A 19,951-nucleotide genomic window follows, 5' to 3' on the forward strand; every position below is an offset into this window, starting at 1 on the left:
ACTTCTTCTGGTGGCTCCTTCCACCCGCCACATTGTAAAAAACTTGCCCGAGACCTAACAAAAGGTCTCCACCCTGAAACGCTTACTCTGTTTCTCTTCCCACGGATGTGGCCTAACATGTTGAGTACTTCCAGTTTTTCCACACCAAAGACTCAAATACAAAAGAAAAACATGCTGAAAATGATGACCGTTTGATGGCACTGGGCCTATACTCGCTGGAGTTTAGAAGGATGGACACCTCATTGAAACTTACCGAATAGTGAAACCGCTGTTTCGGCACCTCCGTTTTGGAGGGTTAGTGTTAGGGTTAGGGTTAGCATTCAGGACTGCTTTTCGTGAGGGATGGCCGATGGGGGTTTTTAACGTGTTAGAAAGTTCATCAAAATTTACTGACCTGCATTTCATTTAATATGTTTTCTATTCACACTACAGCATGCTCTTGAATTTATTTTGTCATATGTATTTAGCATTAGCACTGACATAAGACTGTGCTAATGTGCCATAGGGAAGGAAATAAGTTGAAAACTTGAAGCAGATCGTTTCCTTTGCAGCGCCGAAAAGTACCCGACCCAACGCTAACCCTAACCCTCCAAAACGGAGGCGCCGAAAAGTACCCGACCCTAGTGAAAGGCCTGGGTAGAGTGGATACTAGTGGGAGAGCCTAGAACCAGAGGTCATAGCCTCAGAATAAAAGAATAGAAAGGAGGTCAGACGGTGGTGAATCTGTGGAATTAATTGCCACAGAAAGCTGTGGAGGCCATCAATGGATATTTTTTAAGGCGGAGATTGACAGATTCTAGATTAGTACGGACGTCGGGGGTTACGGGGAGAAGGCAGGAGAATGTGGTTGAGAGGATGAGATAGATGAGGCACGATTCAATGGCAGAGTTGATTTGATAGGCTGAATGGCCTAATTCTGCTCCTATAACATGAACAATGAAGCATTGTTGGGGCGCTGCTCTGTTGAAGGTGTCATTTTTCAGATTAGATGTTAAGTTATTATGTTGCTCATGTTATTAAGTTGTTAAGTTGTTAAAGCCTCGTGGGTAAATATAAAACGGTGATGCACAACCTACAGCTCTTGTGCCCATCAGGCCCAGGGAATGAAGATCTGGTCTGCCTGCACACATCACCAGGGCCTCTTCCTCAATCATCTGGATGCTCACTTGTGCCCTCAAATAAAACACATTCTCCTTATCAATCAGAGGGAGGCTCAAATGGTTTTAAGAATAGAATGGGAGATTTTTTAGATCAATGGAAAACGTGGGGAGAAACACTGAGGACATGGTGAATGGAACAAGAGGTGCTGCAAGTCAGGAGGATGCGGGGGCAGTGAGAGTGAGTGGACAGTGAGAATCATAGACGTGAAATGTGAAAGTGCAGGGAGTTGTGAACGTAGCCAGTCCATTTCACAAACCAGCCCCTCCCCTGTTGACTACACCCATACTTCACACTGCCTTGGAAAAGCAGATAACCTAAGTCACATCCCGGTCATTCTCTTCTCCCCTCTCTGGTCGTCAGAAGAGACCAAAGTTTATTTCACACATTGAACGTGCAGAAAAACAATCGATATGTTTCTTTCCTTTCCTACTGTTACATAGATTATCCTATTGGTGTATATCTTGTAGTCTGTTCTTATCAATAAAACTTACGGAAATGAATACAGAGGAAATAGTGAGGCAGGTACAATAACAACGTTTAAAATACATTTGGACTGGTACATGGATAGGAAAGATTTAGAGAGATATGGGGCAAATACAGGCAAAGGGGACTAGCTTAGATGGGGCACCTAGATCAAGGCAAGTTGAGGCGAAGGTCCTGGCTGTATAACATTAAGATTAAGAAAAATATGTAAACATACCACTTATCTTTTCATCTGACTTACAACTAGTTTCTAACATTTTTGTGGGAATGCAAAGACCTAGGAATCAGGAACAGGCTGACCATGCAATGCAGTTAGCTGGCAGTTTTCTGCAGAAACCCTGGCTAAAAATCAATAAATTCTGGCTCAGTTTGAGACTCCGATAACCTTGCTTCTGTAATTTTCTTAATATTTAGTGGCATCATCAATATCCTAGCCAAAGGCATCACAGGTTGATTTTACTTACTTTAGAAAGTAAGCATTAAAGAAAATCTGGTGTTCTTTTCTAGGAACATACCTGATTAACCAGTTCTCTCTTCCACCACTCCATGAATGTTACATATTCTTCGACCAACTGAGTACTAGGCACATTGAGTAATGCACTGAGAGTGGTTGCTGCTAAGGAGACCTGTACCAATGGAACCAGCAGGAGATAGTTTGCTTCTGAAAGATAATCGCTGGAGTGTTGAATCCTCTGGTAGTAAGACAGGACATTACTCATGATCTTGGCCGCATCTGTAAGCACATTCATGATTCAATAATAAAATTGCTAAAACGTATGGACTTGGACCAACACAAACAATGGTTTGAGGTGCAATGACTGGCATAGATTTAGCATACTTCCAAAACAACATTGATGTATTTATATAGCGTCTTTAATGTTGTAAAATGGATCAAGTTGCTTCACAACCTCGTGTAAACAAACAAAATTTGACAATGATCTACATAAAGAAATTGTAGGTAAAATGATTAAAACCCTGGTCAATAATGCAGGCATAAGGGAGAAAATAAAATGAAGAAAAGAGCAATAATTCGAGAAGGAAATTGTCAATCCTAGAGCTGAGGCAGCTGAGTGTACTGAGTGTCCAACCAATAGAAGAGCTAAAACAAGAGGTCGGAGAGAACTGAAGCCAGTGAGGTTGTATGGTTGGAGGTGATTACAGAGATAGGGAATGGACAGATGGGGGTAGGAATTTGGTTGGGCCAAAGGGCCTGTTTCAATGCTGTATAACTCTATGACTAATCTCCTACCTTCCATCCATAATGAACCTGATCATATTAAAAACTCTGCTCAAATGCTAAACTATACTGAATCACTTTTTCAGCCTGACCAGTCAAAGCCTCGATTCAAAACCACTTATCCATGTTGGAGTTTTGGACTGATAACATCTTTTCATCCTCACCTTAAACCGATGTCCTCTGGTTCTCGATTCTCCTACTCCGGGTAAAAGACTGCATGTACCCTATCAATTCCCCTCATGATCTTATACACCTCTCTCTATAAGATCATCCCTTGGCCTCCTGTGCTCCAAGGAATAAAGTCCTAGCTTGTCCAATCTTTCCCAAGCTCAGGTCCTCCACTCCTGGGAACATCCTCATGATTCTTCTCTGCACTTTTTTTCTGCTTAATAACATCCTTCCTATAGCAGGGTGACCAAAACTGAACATAATACTTCAAATACGATCTCACCAACGTCTTGGACACCTGTAACATTATGTCCAACCTCCATGCAATACCCTCACTGATGAAATGTTCCAAAAGCCTTCTTTTAAAACCTATCTACCTGTGACACCACATTCATAGAACGATGTTGCTGTATTCCTAGATCCCTCTGCTCTACAGCACTCTCTGGGCCCTACCACCCTCTTTAGCTAGAACATTAGCCACCCTCCAGTCATCTGTAACCTTACCCGTGTCTAACGTTGAAATATTTACCTGAGTCAGGACACCTTGGACCTGTAATACAGACTGTTCTCAAGATATCTTGCTCCATGAACTTTTGCAAAGTTTTGCCATCTTGATATCTTCCCCCATGATAAAAAGTGGATAAATATTTATTGAGGACCTTGCCCATCCCTTGCTGCGTAACACATAGGTTCCCAAGGTTCCTATTCTGTCTCTCATTAAACTTTATCCCTTATTATACTTCTTTACTCAGAGAGTGGTAGCTGTGTGGAATGAGCTTCCAGTGAAGGTGGTGGAGGCAGGTTCGTTTTTATCATTTAAAAATGAATTGGATAGTTATATGGATGGGAAAGGAATGGAGGGTTATGGTCTGAGCGCAGGTATATGGGACATGGGGAGATTATGTGTTCGGCACGGACTAGAAGGGTCGAGATGGCCTGTTTCCGTGCTGTAATTGTTATATGGTTATATGGTTATTATACTTAGAAAATCTCTTTGGATTCTCCTTAACCTGCCAGAACTGTCTCGTGCCCAGTTTATGTCCTCCTGATTTCCTTCTTAAGACCAGTCTGAAGAAGTGTCTCGACCCAAACCATCACCCATTCCTTCTCTCCAGAGATGTTGCCTGTCTCGCTGAGTGACTCCAGCTTTTTGTATCTACTTCTTAAGAATGTTCATCAATCCCCTATACTCTTCTAGGGGTACACTTAATCCCAGCTGCCAAAACCTTGTCGACTAATTGGCTTGGTATAATTGTAAATTGTCCCCTGTGTGTGTATATAGTGTTAATGTGTGATGATTGCTGGTTGGCCTGTATCTCTAAAACTAAAAAAAAACTAAAAACTAAAATTTAAAATCTGACCCATGCCTCTTCCTCTTTCCTGACCAGGGCCTCAGTTTCTCTCGTCATCCAGGGTTCCTTACTCCTACCTTTCTTGCTTTACATTCAAACAGGAATATGCATACCATGAACTCTCACTGTCGCATTTTTGAAAAGCATCCTCCGTAAGTCCCTTTGCCCGTAAACAGTCTTCTCCAACCAACTTTTGTAAGCTCCTGTCTAATACGATGGCAGTGGCTACCTCACAGAGCCAGAGACCTGGTTTCAATCCTAACTATGGGTGCTGTCTGTGTGAAGTTTGTACGTTCTCCCTGTGACAGTGTGGGTTTTCTCTGGGTGCTCTGGTTTTCTCCCACATTCCAAAGATGTACAGGCTTGTAGGTTCATTGTCTTCTGGAAATTAGCCTAGTGTGTAGGATACTAAGGTGGGATAACATGAGTGTACGGATGATCGATGGTCAGTGTGGGCTCGGTAGACCAAAGGGGGTGTTTCCCTTTGGTCTACCGAGCCCACACTGAATCTCTAAAACTAAACCTTCAAACTTGGCATTGCCCCAATTTAGAACTTTAACGTAGCTCAGCTCAAGTCCTTATCCATAACTATTTTAAAGCTAATGGAAATGTGGACCGAAAAGACTCGCCCACTGCCACTTCAGTCACCCCAATTCCCCAACAGTAGGTCAAGCTTTTCCTTCTACATATTATCCGAGGAAACACATAATACCCTATCTAAGCCCTTGGCACTCTGGCAGTCCCAATCTATATTAGGAAAGTTAAAGTCCCATACTATGACAATCCTAATATGCTGCAATCTTCTGGCCTATTTGCTCCTCTAATTTCCGTTGACTATTTGGGGGCCTTTAATACAATCCCTACTAAGGAATCATCTCATTTTTATTTCTCACCTTCACTCATATGGACGATTCTTCAGTAATGTCATCATGGACTGCAGCCAGAAAGTTCACTTTAATCTGTAAAGCAACTCCCCATCCTCTTTTACCCCCACCCCTATCTCACCAGTACCACGTGCTCTGCAATATTAAGCTGCCTGAGTCAGGTTTCCATAATGTCCCAGACACATGTACATATGGGTTGAGTAAATCTGCCTTAACTGGCAGGCCACTTGGTCTGAAGAAGAGTCTCGACCCAAAATGTCACCCATTCTTTCTCTCCAGAGATGCTGCCTGTCCTGCTGAGTTACTCCAGCATTTTGCGTCTTTCTGTACTGAAATAAATGTAATTTAATCTAACTGTCAGTCGTCATATGAAATTCATTACCTGGAGTGGTGGAAACCTAATCAATCAGGGCTTCAGGAGACAATTAGACAGGCAGTTAAGAGAAAATAATTTGAAGGGGCTATGAAGAAAGTGGGAGGCACAAGGAAGTGCAGATACAGTTTATAAAAAAACCCCCACCAAGTATTGAAGTAACCCAGCAGGACAGAGAACATCTCTGCAGAACACAGGGAGGTGGCCTTTCAGCAGGTTGTTTGTAATGGGGGGGGGGGGGGGGGGGGGGAAGAAGCAGAGTGGGGCGGGACAAAGCCTGGCAGATGGGTATAGATGAGGGGGGTTTTGATTAGGAATTGGGTCAAAGATTGGGAGAGCAAAAGGTGTGAAATAAGGATGGAAGAGGCATGAAATGTGAAGCCAGAGGAAGATAAATCAGTGGAAGGGAACACGGGGCGGGGATAAGGAGGCAGGTTAGTGGGAGATATAGGTGGTGGTGCATAGGGAAGAAAAATAAAAGGGGGTGGATATTGTTGGCTAATTATTTGAAATTGGAGAATTCAATGATCATACCATTGGGTTTTAGGGTACCCCACAGAATATGAGGTGCTGTTCCACCAGTTTGCATGTGGCCTCACTCTGGCAATAGAGGAGACCCAGGACAGAAAAGCCTGTTTGGGAATTGGACCTCGAATGGAAAACCTCATCCTGGTGGCAGATACGACAGAGATGGATAAATTGAGATGGGGATAGCGTGAGGAAGCGTGAGATAGAAAATAACACTGAATCTATAATCTTTCATAAAATGTCGGAAAATGTTGCGTAATTATATTATTCCAACAATAAGTGTCCCCACTCTCAAGAATGACTTACATTTTGTTTCACTGAGAGTTTTGAAAGTTGGCTCTGAAGACAGCAGAGATTCACATTTCAGGAATATCGCTTTGTCAGTGTTGGACTGGGCAAGGTTTAGAGATAGCCAGGAAAGATATTCCATTCTCACTACAGAGGAAAAAAAGAAGCATTAGTTAACTAAAAGTACTACCTGTACTGTTCAAATACTGAAATTCTACCCGTTTATCGACGCATTTGGCTAAATATGATTTTAAAATTAGGATGTGCCAAAAAGGTTGTGGAAAAAGTCATTTAGTTTCACAAAGATGACAACTCTCCCAAAACCTTTTTCTATGGGAAGGATTCCTCACCATCCAGTGATGACCCCTTCTCCCATCTCCACCAGACCCCCTCCTCTTGGACTCCTCCGCATGGCCCTCTACCTATTCATTTCCAACTGCCGGCTGGGTATCAACTGCCTCAACATTTCCACTCCCCTTACTTACTCTAACCTCTCCAAAGAGTCTAAAGAAGGGTCTCGACCCAAAACATCACCCAATCGTTCTCTCCAGAGATGTTGCCTGTCCCGCTGAATTACTCCAGCATTTTGTGTCTACCTTCGATTTAAACCAGCATCTGTAGTTCTTTCCTACACATCCTGACAATATATGTTACCCGTATTCTCCACAGTCTGACTGTCCGCAAAGTACTTGTAGAGTAAATGAATTATGTTCCAGGTCCTGATTGAGTTCAGTGATCTAAACATCATTTTTGTTACTGAGGATTAACCATTCAATACGATGATGCTTCTTGTGTCAACCTAATTTGCCCATGCACTCCCCATACCTTTCACATTATTTTTAATAGAATTGATTGTAAGTCTCTTCCATGAATATATTCAATGACTCCACATCCACAGCTTCCTGAGGTACACAATTCCAAATGTAGTCTTCTCTGAAAATACATTTTCTTCCTCTCAAGGGCCTGTCCCACGTACGTGATATTTTCGGTGACTTGCCGGCATCCATCATAGTTGCAGGTCACGGAAAATGTTCGAAATGTTGAAAATCCAGTGTCGACCAGAAAAAGGTACGACTCTTTGGGCGACTACTCACGACCAAACGGGCGTCACCCCAAACATGTTGCGGGGTGACACCTGTTTGGTCGTGAGTAGTCTCCCACCCAAAGAGTCGTACCTTTTCCTGGTCGACACTGGATATTCAACATTTTGAAAATTTTCAGCAACCTGCTGAGACTATGACATGTGCCGGCAAGTCTGTCCTAAGTGGATGACCATTTATTCTGAAACTATGGCGTCCGTTTCTAGATAACAGGGAAAATGTAATTTCAATCTCCATCCTGTCAATGTCTGCCAGGATCTTATATGTGTTGACAAGATTCCCAGGTGATGTTTTGGATCAGGAAAATATAGAGTTGTAGTAACTCAGCAGGTCGGGCAGCATCCCTGGAGAACATGGATAGGCGACGTTTCGGATTGGTTGATTATAGTTGGGAGGGGGGGGATTGAAGAATGCTGGAGAGAGGAGTGGCAGGGAAAAGTGTGGCAGGTGAACACAGGGAAGGGGGGTTTGAAAGGCAGATGGTTGGACAAGGGTCCGTGATGAAAGAAAAGGTGTGAGACAAGATTGAAGGTTTGCGAATTATGAAGCAAGTAGAGGGGGAGGGGAGAAATACGTGCAAGTCCAGGTGGAGTACAAGGGGCAGTGGGAAGAAAGGAGTTTTGGGGGAGAAAGTGGGTTGATAGAGGTTACCTAATATTGGAGAGTTCAATGTTCATTCTGTTGGGTTGTAAGCTACCCAAGCAGAATATGAGGCGCTGTTCCTTCAGTTTGTGTGTGGTCTCACTCTGGCAATGGAGAAGACCTAGGACAGAAATGGGAAGGGGAGTTATAATGGTTAGTGACTGGACGATCAGGTAGGCCTTTGTGGACTATGAGTAATGGTTTGGTGAAATGGTCGACAAGTCCACGCTTGGTCTTGCCGGTGTACAGGAGGTGAACGTGAACCTCCGTCTCACCTGGAAGGCTGCTGTGATCGCTGGATGGAGGTGAGGGAGGAACTGCGGTGCCAGGGGAAAGTACCTGGGGAGCGGGCTGTTTGGGTCGAAAGGGATGAGTGAACCATGGAGTTGTGGAGGGAGCAGTCTCTGAGGAACGCGGAAAGGGGTGGAGATAGGAAGATGTGACTGGTAGTAGGATCACATTGGAGATGACGGAAATATCGGAGGATGATGTGTTGTGGAGAAAGTGTGTGGAGTCTAAAGAGTTGTTAAGGGTGAGCAATAGTAGAGCAAAATTAATTGGGTCTCTGTTCGAGAAAGAACTGGAGGGCATTGAGAACTTCATGGCTGGGAGGGAAGTGTAAATGAACTGGATGTCCATGGTAAAGGTGAGGCAATGGGATTGAAGAGTTGAAGGGTGTGTGAAGTGTCTTGGATGTAGTGGGGGAGCGACTGGAGAAGGAGGGATAGGATTGAATCAAGATATGTGGAGATGAGATAACTGGGGCAGAAGCAGGCAGAAACACCAGGGCAGTCTTGTTTGTAGATTTTGGGGAGGAGCTAAAAGAGGTGGTGCAGGGTTGGGGCACGATAAGGTTGGAGGTTGTGGAGGGGAGATTGCCAGAGGTGATGAGATTAGAAATAGTATTGGAAAAGATGGTCTGGTGTCCATTCCCGAGGTCATGGTCAAAGGGTAGGTCAGAGGAGGTGTTCGACAGCTAGTGCCTGGCCTCAGCATGGTAGAGGTCAGCCTGCCAGACTACAACGGCGGGTTTAATAACGATGTTGGGATTGTTGCGGAGTGAGTGGAGGGCTCTGCGTTCAGAGGGGGCGAGATTGGAATACGTACAGGGACTAGAGAAGTCAAGATGGTTGATGTCACATTCGGAAATAAAGATACAAAGAGGGTAGAAGGCCAGCAGGGGGAGCCCAAGAGAAGAGATCTTGATCTTTGGTCATCACATGAGTGGAGAACTTACAATCGTAAAAGGCCCGGTGACAGAGTTAATGGGAGAAGACTTCTACATTAAGTGGTCCTGGAACTCGTTGTGGTAAGGCAAGGCCTCTGTTGACAACCGATTTGGATCAGGACTCTGCTTCAGACTGGACAGATGGCGTTTCGGGTTGGAACCCGTGTTCAGACTCCTCTGAAGAAGGGTCCTGACCAAAAATGTTGTCTGTCCATTCCCCCCCCCCCCCCCCCCCCATAGATGCCGCCTGACCCATTGAGTTCTTGAGCACTTTGTGTTTTGCAGTTAGACCACAATCATAGTATCATTTAATGCATGGTCACCACTTTAAAAGGATATGATAACATTGGAAAGGAAGAGCTAGAGATTTACAGGTAGAGGCATAGTCATACAGCACAGAAACTGGCCCTTCAATCCAACTTGCCCATGCTGACCAAGATGCCCCATCTGCACTTGGCACGCCTGCCTATGTTTGGTCCTTGAAACCTTTCATATCCATATACCTGTCCAAACGTTATAGTACCTGCCTCCACTACCTACTCTGATAGTTCATTCCGGATACCCACCACCATCTGTGTGAAAAGGTTACCCCTCGGGTACCTATTACATTTTTGAATGAGCAAGGATCTGTACCAAGAAGTGGAAAATGTGATCAACCTAATTAATTCAATGTTTTAGTTAGCATTACCACGGGGGACAAAAAATCTTTCACTGCTATTTGTTTTATTTGATTCTGTGATGTATACATGGGCATTTCTTAAAACCTGGGAATGTCGAAATGAAAATATGAAAAGAATAATGCAAACGAGCTCTGCTACAGAGTAGGAAGTTGTTATCTTGGTCGGCTGCCGATTCCTTCTAATCTAAAGTTTAAAGTTATTTGTGATTTTCACATCTCAAATTAACAGATCTCATCTTTAAGATTTAACCACAGAAAGGATAACCGTAGTCTTAACATGCCCGTGCAATGTTTGCACATTTTTACCCCAAATCCCCTTGCTCTTACTTATCTTTTAAAACTGTTCAAGACTTTATTGCATCCTCCTAACTTTTCTACTGAAAAGGAAAATTGCAGGAGCAGGCCACCATGCCCTTTCAGCCTCCCCAACCATTCAATATGATCATGGCTGATCTGTGCTGGCCTCAACTTCTTTTCTGTGCAAGTTCCTCATAACCGTCCATTCCTTAATGTTTTCAAATATTCAACTTAAATATATCCAATGATTTGGCTTCCACCGTCTCCAGCCAGGGATTTACACAGATTCAATATCCTCTGTGGAAAGACATGTCTGCCACCTCAATGACCAGCACTTGATTTTGCATTTATGTCCACATTCATGATTCCCCTACTGGTGAAAACAATTCAACATCAACCATATCATCAATCTGAAGAAGGGTCTCGACCCAAAACATCACCCATTCATTCTCTCCAGAGATGTTGCCTGACCCGCTGAGTTACTCCAGCATTTCTGTTCAGCTGCTGCAGAAAAATCGTTCCGACTTCATTTCTCGGAAGTTTAAAAATAAATAAATCACGGGACAATTTAATCCCTGGAGTAAAATAAAAAGCTACTTCTAACGCCGTCAACGACTACAAAGGGACGGATCTCACGTAGGGGACAAAACATAAGGTAAGTCGTTTATTTTACATATAAACTTGCTTCTTAGGATGACTTTAATCCAAATTTCATTGGCGAAAATGTGATTATGGCCCCATACAAACCAGCAGTGTTTTTCCTGCCAATATGGGGTTCAAATTCACTGCAACCGCAACGTTCCAATCAATCGCATTCCACAAAAACCCACTCGCAAGATGATTAAAATTCCCATTAATTTACGGGAATTAAACATTAAATTCCTTCCATTTGGCCTATAACTTCATGACAATGAGATTTAAAAATCATGTTATATTGTGAATTATTGTGTGAATGTTATTTGGACACTTAAGCTATTTAAAAATGTTAACCTTTTCTTAAGAAATGGATAGATGTTTAGATCTAGTAATTGAATTTGTAATTAGCTACAATTAGGTAACTAACTAATTATATGCTTTAATTTCAGGTCATCCAAGTAAGATTGTTTCATTTTTGTTTCAGAATGCTTCAATCTATAGTAACTGAAAATTTCATTCAGTTCCCTTAACTTTTAAGAACGTTATGAGCTTTTGACTGTCCTCGATCACAGCTTTTGAGTTAAGTCAATGGAAAAACAATAGGGAACAAGATGCTAATTTCAGTATGAAAATGGCCATAACATTTTTAATACTGAAGATATGAAAGTGAATTAGGTGTCAAATTAAACTTATTTTTATCCTATCTACCCGTGACCCCACTTTCATGGAGCTGTGCACCTGTACCCCTAGATACCTCTGCTCTATAACACTCCCCAGGACAAAACCATTCACAGTGAAGGTCCTGCCTTGGTTTGACTTCCCCAAAATGTAGCACCACACACTTATCTGCATTGAACTCCATTTGCCATTCTTCAGTCCACTTGTCCAGTTAATCATGTTTCTGCTGTAATTTTTGATAACCCCCTTCACTGTCTACAATGCCACAACATGAGCAAATTTACTAATCATGTCTTGCAAATTCTCATCTAAATTGTTGGTATAAACCACAGCCCAGCACCGAACTCTGATGCTCACCAATAGTCACAGGTTTCCAGTTTGTAAAAACCTTCCACCTCTGCTTCCTTCCGTGAAGCCAATTCTGTATCAAAGCAGGTCGCTTTCCCTGGATCCCGTGTTGTAGATGACATGTGCATGTACCTTTAATATAGTTACCTCACCACTACTAACCACTCCCCATATCACAAGTATAATTACAACCTCCCCACCCACTGTTCTCTCTCTAGTTCCCGTGACAGACCACGTACAGCTAGTGCTCATTGTAATGTTACAGTATGTTACAGTATGAATAAACGAAGTAAAGTTACAGTGTGTTGATGACACTTCTTTACATGGTGTCATATCTCTTACCCTTGCGCCTCCTGTTTATCGGTTGTTTATTTACTTTTGCCCCAGTTTCCCGTTCCCTTTCTCTATTTCCTCGTTATGGCCACTTCTTGCCGCAAGCCCGATGTGCTTGTTTTCGATTCCGACATTGCCCATCGTTGGGATGTCTTTAGACGTGACTTCGACCACTATGTCACAATCGCCCATCCTGCCGCCACCCCTGAAGTCAAAGCTTCTCTGCTTCTCAACCTGGATGGTTCCGATGCCCTGGAACGGTCTGAATCATTCGTCTACGCTGCGGGTGAAACTGCTCGGGACCCGGTATGTTTATTGGCTAAGTTTACCGCGATGTGCGACATCCCCTCTAACTGCATCTTAGAGCGTTTTAAACTGTTCGGGCGGCGTCAGAACTCGGGTGAATCTATTGAGAATTACGTTGCTGCGCTGCGACACCTGGCCAGGTGGTGCCGCCTTGGCACGCTGACCCCCGACGAACTGACCAGGGACATTATGGTTTATGGTCTACGCGATGAAAAGCTGAGGGCTGAACTTTTGCGGAAGCCCGACCTGTCTTTTGACGAGGCTATGCACGCCTGCCGTCTGGCCGAAGCTGTCACCTCGGCGGTATTAACTTTGCCAGCGTTGCTAGCCGTCGGCGGTACACTGCCCCGCCACGACCACGGGTGTCCGGCACTGCTCCAGGGGGAGGCACCCCGCAGCGTTGCCCCAATTGCAACTTTGCCACTCATCAATTCAATGTGTGCCCTGCCTTGGGTAAAACATGCAACTACTGCAGGAAACTGAACCATTTCTCTGCTGCCTGCCGTTCCCGTGGGAAGCCTGTTGCTGCTCCACGGCTTATGTTAAACAACTTGGTGCAAGCTGATAGCGCGCTCGGTTCCCAGAACCAGCCTGACGAACGCCCTATGTCTGACTCGGGTTCCTCCCAGGGGGAGGCAAGCATATTTTCACTGTTGGATGCACCTGCTCTGATAACGGACCCTTCAGTTCGTGTAACTGTGAACAACTCGACCTTCACCGTGAAGATTGATACTGGGCCGGTCGCAAATGTAATGTCAACAAGCCTCTTCAGGAAGATAAGGGCTAATGAGCAAGTTACTTCTGATCGCTCCACTTTGCATGCTTACGGGGGAGGGGTGCTCGTTCCTGTGGGAAAGGCAACTCTGCACTGGATACTGGAGTCCACTCGCCCCCTCACTTTCTATCTTCTCGATTCCAACTGCATCACCCTGTTGGGCATCCAAGCATGCCAGGACTTGGGCCTAGTCTCCTTCCACCGTGACATCCACAAGGTGCAGGCCCTAATGAACCCGTTGATCGAATATCCTGACCGTTTTGACGACGAGCTGGGCGAGCTGCCCTGCAGCTACAAGATTGTTGTCGACCGCAAGGTCGAGCCAGTGATCCGTCCACCACACCGTGTCTCCTTCGCCATGAAGGATAAAGTTGAATCGACGCTGCATGGCATGGTAACAATGGGCATCCTGAAGGCGGTGAGCGAACCCACCCGGTGGGTCTCCACCATGGTTGTTGCCGCGAAAAAGGACAAAAGCAGGATACGCATTTACATCAACCCCAAAGATCTGAACCTGGCCATCAAACGCCCGCACTACCCCATGCGAACAGTAGAGGACGTTGCTGCACAGGTTGGCCCGGCCACAATCTTTTCTGTTCTCGATGCCAAGAGTTCCTTCTGGCAGATACCGCTCGATGTGCAGTCCTCCTACCTGACAACTTTCAGCACCCCCTTCGGCAGGTTCCGGTTCCTCCGAATGCCATTCGGGATCAACTCTGCTAGCGAGGTGTTCCAACGGACAATGGAACAACTGTTCGCCGGTCTACCGTGTGCCATCATCGTTGACGACATCCTGGTCTATGGTAAGGACGTCGCTGAGCACGACTTCAACCTCCGCCAAGTCCTGGACCGGGCCCGGAAGATCAACTTGAAATTGAACCCCAAGAAATGCCGATTCCGCGTCCCAGAGGTCACATATGTTGGACATGTATTTACGGACTCGGGGCTGAAACCCGACCCGCAGAAGACGACTGCAATCTCCGGGATGTCTTCACCCACTGACGTGCCCAGCCTGCAACGTTTCCTGGGCATGGTTAACTACCTGGGGAAGTTCATCCCCGACCTCAACGAGCTGAGGGACTTGATTAAGAAGGACACTGCCTGGGCTTGGTTCCCTCAACACCAGAAAGCTTTCGACGTCCTGAACTCCAGACTGATCAGTACCCCCACACTCAAATTTTTTGACCTGAAGCGTCCCATTGTCATCACCTGCGACGCCTCTCAGTTCGGGCTTGGTGCCGCTTGTCTGCAGCTCCACGACGGCCTGCAGCTGCCTGTTTCCTACGCGTCCCGCACCATGACCCAGGCCGAGCAGCGCTATGCTCAGATAGAGAAGGAGTTGCTGGCTGTGGTGTTTGCCTGCTCGAAGTTCAAGGACTACATTCTGGGCAACACTTTCACCATCGAAACCGACCACCAGCCGCTTGTCACCATCCTCAACAAGCCGATCCATGTTGCCTCATCCCGATTGCAGCGCATGATGCTGCAGCTCCAGCGTTTTATGTTCGAGATTGTCTATCGTAAGGGCAAAGACATGTTCGTGGCCGACACGCTATCCCGCGCACCGCTGACGTCCACCGATCGCCACCCCTATGAGATGTCTGACCTGATGGTGCTCAATGTTAATATTGTCCCTTCACAGCAGATGCAGTCCCTGGTCCAGCACACTGCCAGTGATCCTGCCCAGCAACAGCTTGCTGCCGTCATCCAGCAGGGCTGGCCCGACCGTCGTTCCGCTTTGCCGGCTGGTGCCGTGCCCTACTTCCTGGCCGTTATTGATAAGCTGCGCCGCCACTTCGCTACCTTCGGCTCCCCGGCCAGCCTGCAGTCGGACAATGGCAGCCAGTTCGCGAGCGCCGAGTTCCGAGCTTTCGCGTCCAGCTGGAACTTCCGCCACGACACCAGCAGCCCTGAGTACCCGCAGAGCAACGGTCTTGCCGAGCGCGCCGTCCGCAGTGCAAAGGACTTGCTGGAACATTGTCGCTTGTCTCGTTCCGATTTTTACCTTGCCCTCCTTAACCTTCGCAACATCTCCCGCGACCCTGCCATGGGCTCCCCTGCTCAGCGGCTCATGTCTCGCACCACCAGGCCCCCGATCCCGGTGGCCCAGCGATCCCTCATGCCCTCCGTCCTCAAACCCGCTGTTGTCCAGGAACGCATTGCCCTTAAGCACGAGGTCCAGAAGCGCTCCCATGATAAGTCCTGCCGCCCCCTTCCGCGCCTCTTCCCCGGTCAAGTCGTCCGCATGCAGTCCCCCTCCGGTCACTCCAGGCTCGCCACCGTCGTTGGCTCCGCAGGCTCGCCTAGGTCCTATCTGGTTGACCATGCGGGTACTGTCTACCGCCGGTCCCGCCAACACCTGCGGCTCGTCAACGAGCCTCCGCCACCACCTTTGCTCCTCCACTGCAGTCTCCTGCTCCACCCGCCGCTCCTCGCATGCCTCGGTCTCTGCCTTCTCAGCTCTATCAGTCCTCTCCTCCTCCGGCTCAGCCCCCCTCGCCTGCCCGCGTGCTTGCCTTCATCAGCCTTCTTGGTTATTTCTTTTTTTAAAAATCAAAGTCGTGAGACATGATCTCCCACCTACAAAACCACGTTGCCAATCTAACATCTGCTGCTATCAAAATGCATATTTATCTTATCCCGCAGAATCCTCTCCAATAATTTACCTACCACAGATATTAGGCTCACTCGTATATAGTCCCAGAGTTTTTCTTGCAACCCTTCTTAAATAGAGTCACCGTCTGGGTTCCTGCAATTTCTTTTCCAGGTTCCCACAGTGTCCTCGGATATATCTGATCAGTCCCTAAAGATTTATCACCCTTCATATACCTTCCAAAGTCCAGCACTTCGCAGCCGTGATGGTACAGCAATCTGGTCTCATTTCATTATCTGCAGATTAACCCTGGTATAATCTTCAATGCAAGGGGGAATCAGTTCATAGCATCAAGAGTAGAGGGAAAATATAGGTCTCCTTGTGTCAAATGTTACATTAAAGTTGCCCTATTCTGTCGACCGCAACTAAAGACATGCAGCATAGTGGCGCAGCCGTTGAGTTGCCACCATTCAGCAGCAGAGACATGGGGCCGATCCTGACAATGGGTGCTGACTGTACAGAGTTTGCATGCTCTCCGTGACCTTGCGGTGCAATGCACAAAAGTCACCATATGTGGGTTTTCTCCGGGTGCTCCGGTTTCGTCCCACATTCCAAAGCCTTACAAGTTTGTAGGTTCATTGGCTTCTGTAAATTGTCTCTATCGTGTAGGATAGAACTAGTGTATGGATGATCATTGGTTAGCGCAGAATCGGTGGTTCAAAAGGCACGTTTCCATGCTGTATCTCAAAATAAAACTAAAACATATCACTACAAAATAAGGAACTGCTATTTTCTAAAACCCACTGGTCTAGACTTCCTCACAGTTAACAGTAGTGCAATTACTGTTACTGGCAGAGAAATACATTATACGACACATGATTTGAAGCTTCGTATGATGGGAAAGAAAGGCAGAAATGAGAAGACATTGAAATTAGAGTAATGGGCCTGTCCCACTTTCGTGATTATTCAGGCGACTGCCGGCAGTCACCTGAAAAACCGGCAACTGGAATGGCGACTGTCAAAATGGAACACACACACACACACACGAATCGCTTCCATCACCAGCCCGTTATGCAGGCGGAGGACAGGGCAAGTGGGGGGAGCACTGTCTGAGTGAAATTCACACGGTGCAAAGCCAAGGTGATACAGACACACACAGCAATGAACGGGAAGGTTGGCGCTGTAGTTAATACGGCTATGGTAAGTCCTTTAAAAGAAGGGGGGAAAGGTGGGGATGGGGGAAGGGGAGAGAAGGGGGGAGAAGGAGAGAGAAGGAGAGGGAAGGAGTGGAGACAACTTTGAAGAAGCCAGAGATACACGGCTGTGAAGCGCGGTGGACATTTAACATTACCGGTCGTTTATCCTTGGTTCTGAAAACTACTGCTTACGTTTTTTTTCCCCAATGAGCCAATGAAATTCACCGGTCAGCACCGGCTACAACCTACAAGAACCTACAAGAAACTTTGACTTCCTGGCAACCCACTAGGACCTCCTGGCGACCCACTTACGACTCTTCATAGCTGCTTCATTCTGGTCGCCGCTAATTTTTCAACATAATGAGGCTGTGACTAGTTCCCAGAATGCGGGAACTCCTCACGACCAAGAAGGCGACTCCCCGGCAACCACTCGCGATCATGTGGCGACCGCATAGTTTCCTGCGTAGACATAAATGCTGGAGAGACTCAGCGGGTGAGGCAGCATCTATGGAGCGAAGGAAATAGGCAACGTTTCGGGTCGAAACCCTTCTTCAGACTGATGTGGGGGTGGGGGGAGGGCAGGAAGAAGAGAGGAAGAGGCGGAGACAGTGGGCTGAGGGAGAGCTGGGAAGGGGAGGGGAAAGAAGGAGAAAGCAGGGACTACCTAAAATTGGAGAAATCAATGTTCATACACTACCCAAGCAAAATATGAGGTGCTGCTCCTCCAATTTACGGTGCGCCTCACTCTGGCCATGGAGGAGGCCCAGGACAGAAAGGTCGGATTCGGAATGGGAGGGGGGAGTTGAAGTGCTGAGCCACCGGGAGATCAGGTTGGTTATTGCGAACAGTTGGTTATTACGGAGGTGTTGGGCGAAGCGATCGCCAAGCCTACGCTTGGTCTCACCGATGTAGAGCAGCTGACACCTAGAACAGTAGATGCGGTTGGAGGAGGTGCAGGTGAATCTCTGCTGCACCTGGAAAGACTGCTTGGGTCCTAGGATGGAGTCAAGGGGGGAGGTAAAGCGACAAGTGTACCATTTCCTGCGGTTGCAAGGGAAAGTGTCAGGAGAGGGGGTGGTTTGTGTGGGAAGGGACGAATTGACCAGGGAGTTACGGAGGAAACGTTATCTGCAGAAAGCCGAAAGGGAAGGAGATGGAAAGATGTTGACAGTGGTGGGATCCCGTTGGAGGTGGCGGAAATGTCGGAGGTTTATTTGTTGTATGTGACGGCTGGTAGGGTGGAAGGTGAGGACATGGGGAACTCTGCCCTTGTTACGAGTGGGGGGTGGGGAGTGAGAGCAGAGTGAAGAGACCCTGGAGAGAGCCATCTATAGTAGAAGAGGGGAACCCCCGTTCCCTAAAGAATGAGGACATCTCCGATGCCCTGGTTTGGAACACCTCATCCTGGGTGCAGATGCGGCATAGACGGAGGAATTGGGAGTAGGGGATGTTCTTACAGGAAGCAGGATGGGAAGAAGTGTAGTCCAGATAGCCATGGGAGTCATATAGTGTGTCAACTGCGATGGAGATAGTGAGGTCTAGTAGGGAAATGTCGGAAATGGTCCAGGTGTATTTGAGTGCTGGATGGAAGTTAGTGGTGAAATGGATGAAGTCAGTAAGTTCTGTATGGGTGCAGGAGGTAGCACCAATGCAGTCGTCGATGTAGCGGAGGTAGAGTTAGAAACATAGAAACATAGAAATTAGGTGCAGGAGTAGGCCATTCGGCCCTTCGAGCCTGCACCGCCATTCAATATGATCATGGCTGATCATCCAACTCAGTATCCCGTACCTGCCTTCTCTCCATACCCTCTGATCCCCTTAGCCACAAGGGCCACATCTAACTCCCTCTTAAATATAGCGAATGAACTGGCCTCGACTACCCTCTGTGGCAGGGAGTTCCAGAGATTCACCACTCTCTGTGTGAAAAAAGTTCTACTCATCTCGGTTTTAAAGGATTTCCCCCTTATCCTTAAGCTGTGACCCCTTGTCCTGGACTTCCCCAACATCGGGAGCAATCTTCCTGCATCTAGCCTGTCCAACCCCTTAAGAATTTTGTAAGTTTCTATAAGATCCCCTCTCAATCTCCTAAATTCTAGAGAGTATAAACCAAGTCTATCCAGTCTTTCTTCATAAGACAGTCCTGACATCCCAGGAATCAGTCTGGTGAACCTTCTCTGCACTCCCTCTATGGCAATAATGTCCTTCCTCAGATTTGGAGACCAAAACTGTACGCAATACTCCAGGTGTGGTCTCACCAAGACCCTGTACAACTGCAGTAGAACCTCCCTGCTCCTATACTCAAATCCTTTTGCTATGAAAGCTAACATACCATTCGCTTTCTTCACTGCCTGCTGCACCTGCATGCCCACTTTCAATGACTGGTGTACCATGACACCCAGGTCTCGCTGCATCTCCCCTTTTCCTAGTCGGCCACCATTTAGATAATAGTCTGCTTTCCTGTTTTTGCCACCAAAATGGATAACCTCACATTTATCCACATTATACTGCATCTGCCAAACATTTGCCCACTCACCCAGCCTATCCAAGTCACCTTGCAGTCTCCTAGCATCCTCCTCACAGCTAACACTGCCCCCCAGCTTAGTGTCATCCGCAAACTTGGAGATATTGCCTTCAATTCCCTCATCCAGATCATTAATATATATTGT

The 19,951-nt window shown here is 46.5% G+C and overlaps 1 protein-coding gene across 8 annotated transcripts in view; it reads right to left on the reverse strand.

The window, feature by feature from the left end:
- LOC116988735 overlaps positions 1 to 19,951 on the reverse strand; it is an 88,361-nt gene that overhangs the window by 40,355 nt on the left and 28,055 nt on the right. For 7 of the 8 annotated variants that reach the window (XR_004416053.1, XM_033045590.1, XM_033045592.1 and 4 more), the window contains exons 5-6: positions 6,493 to 6,621; positions 2,160 to 2,377 (exon numbers count right to left, since the gene is read on the reverse strand). Coding sequence is in view for 7 of the 8 variants with exons in the window: in XM_033045590.1 (XP_032901481.1) it covers positions 2,160 to 2,377; positions 6,493 to 6,621 (347 nt within the window). In the remaining variant the exon portion in view is untranslated. The remainder of the gene's footprint in view (positions 1 to 2,159; positions 2,378 to 6,492; positions 6,622 to 19,951) is intronic. The other variant, XM_033045593.1, reaches the window with a different exon arrangement.

Source organism: Amblyraja radiata, chromosome 28 (genome assembly GCF_010909765.2).
Source record: "Amblyraja radiata isolate CabotCenter1 chromosome 28, sAmbRad1.1.pri, whole genome shotgun sequence".
Lineage (NCBI taxonomy): Eukaryota > Metazoa > Chordata > Chondrichthyes > Rajiformes > Rajidae > Amblyraja > Amblyraja radiata.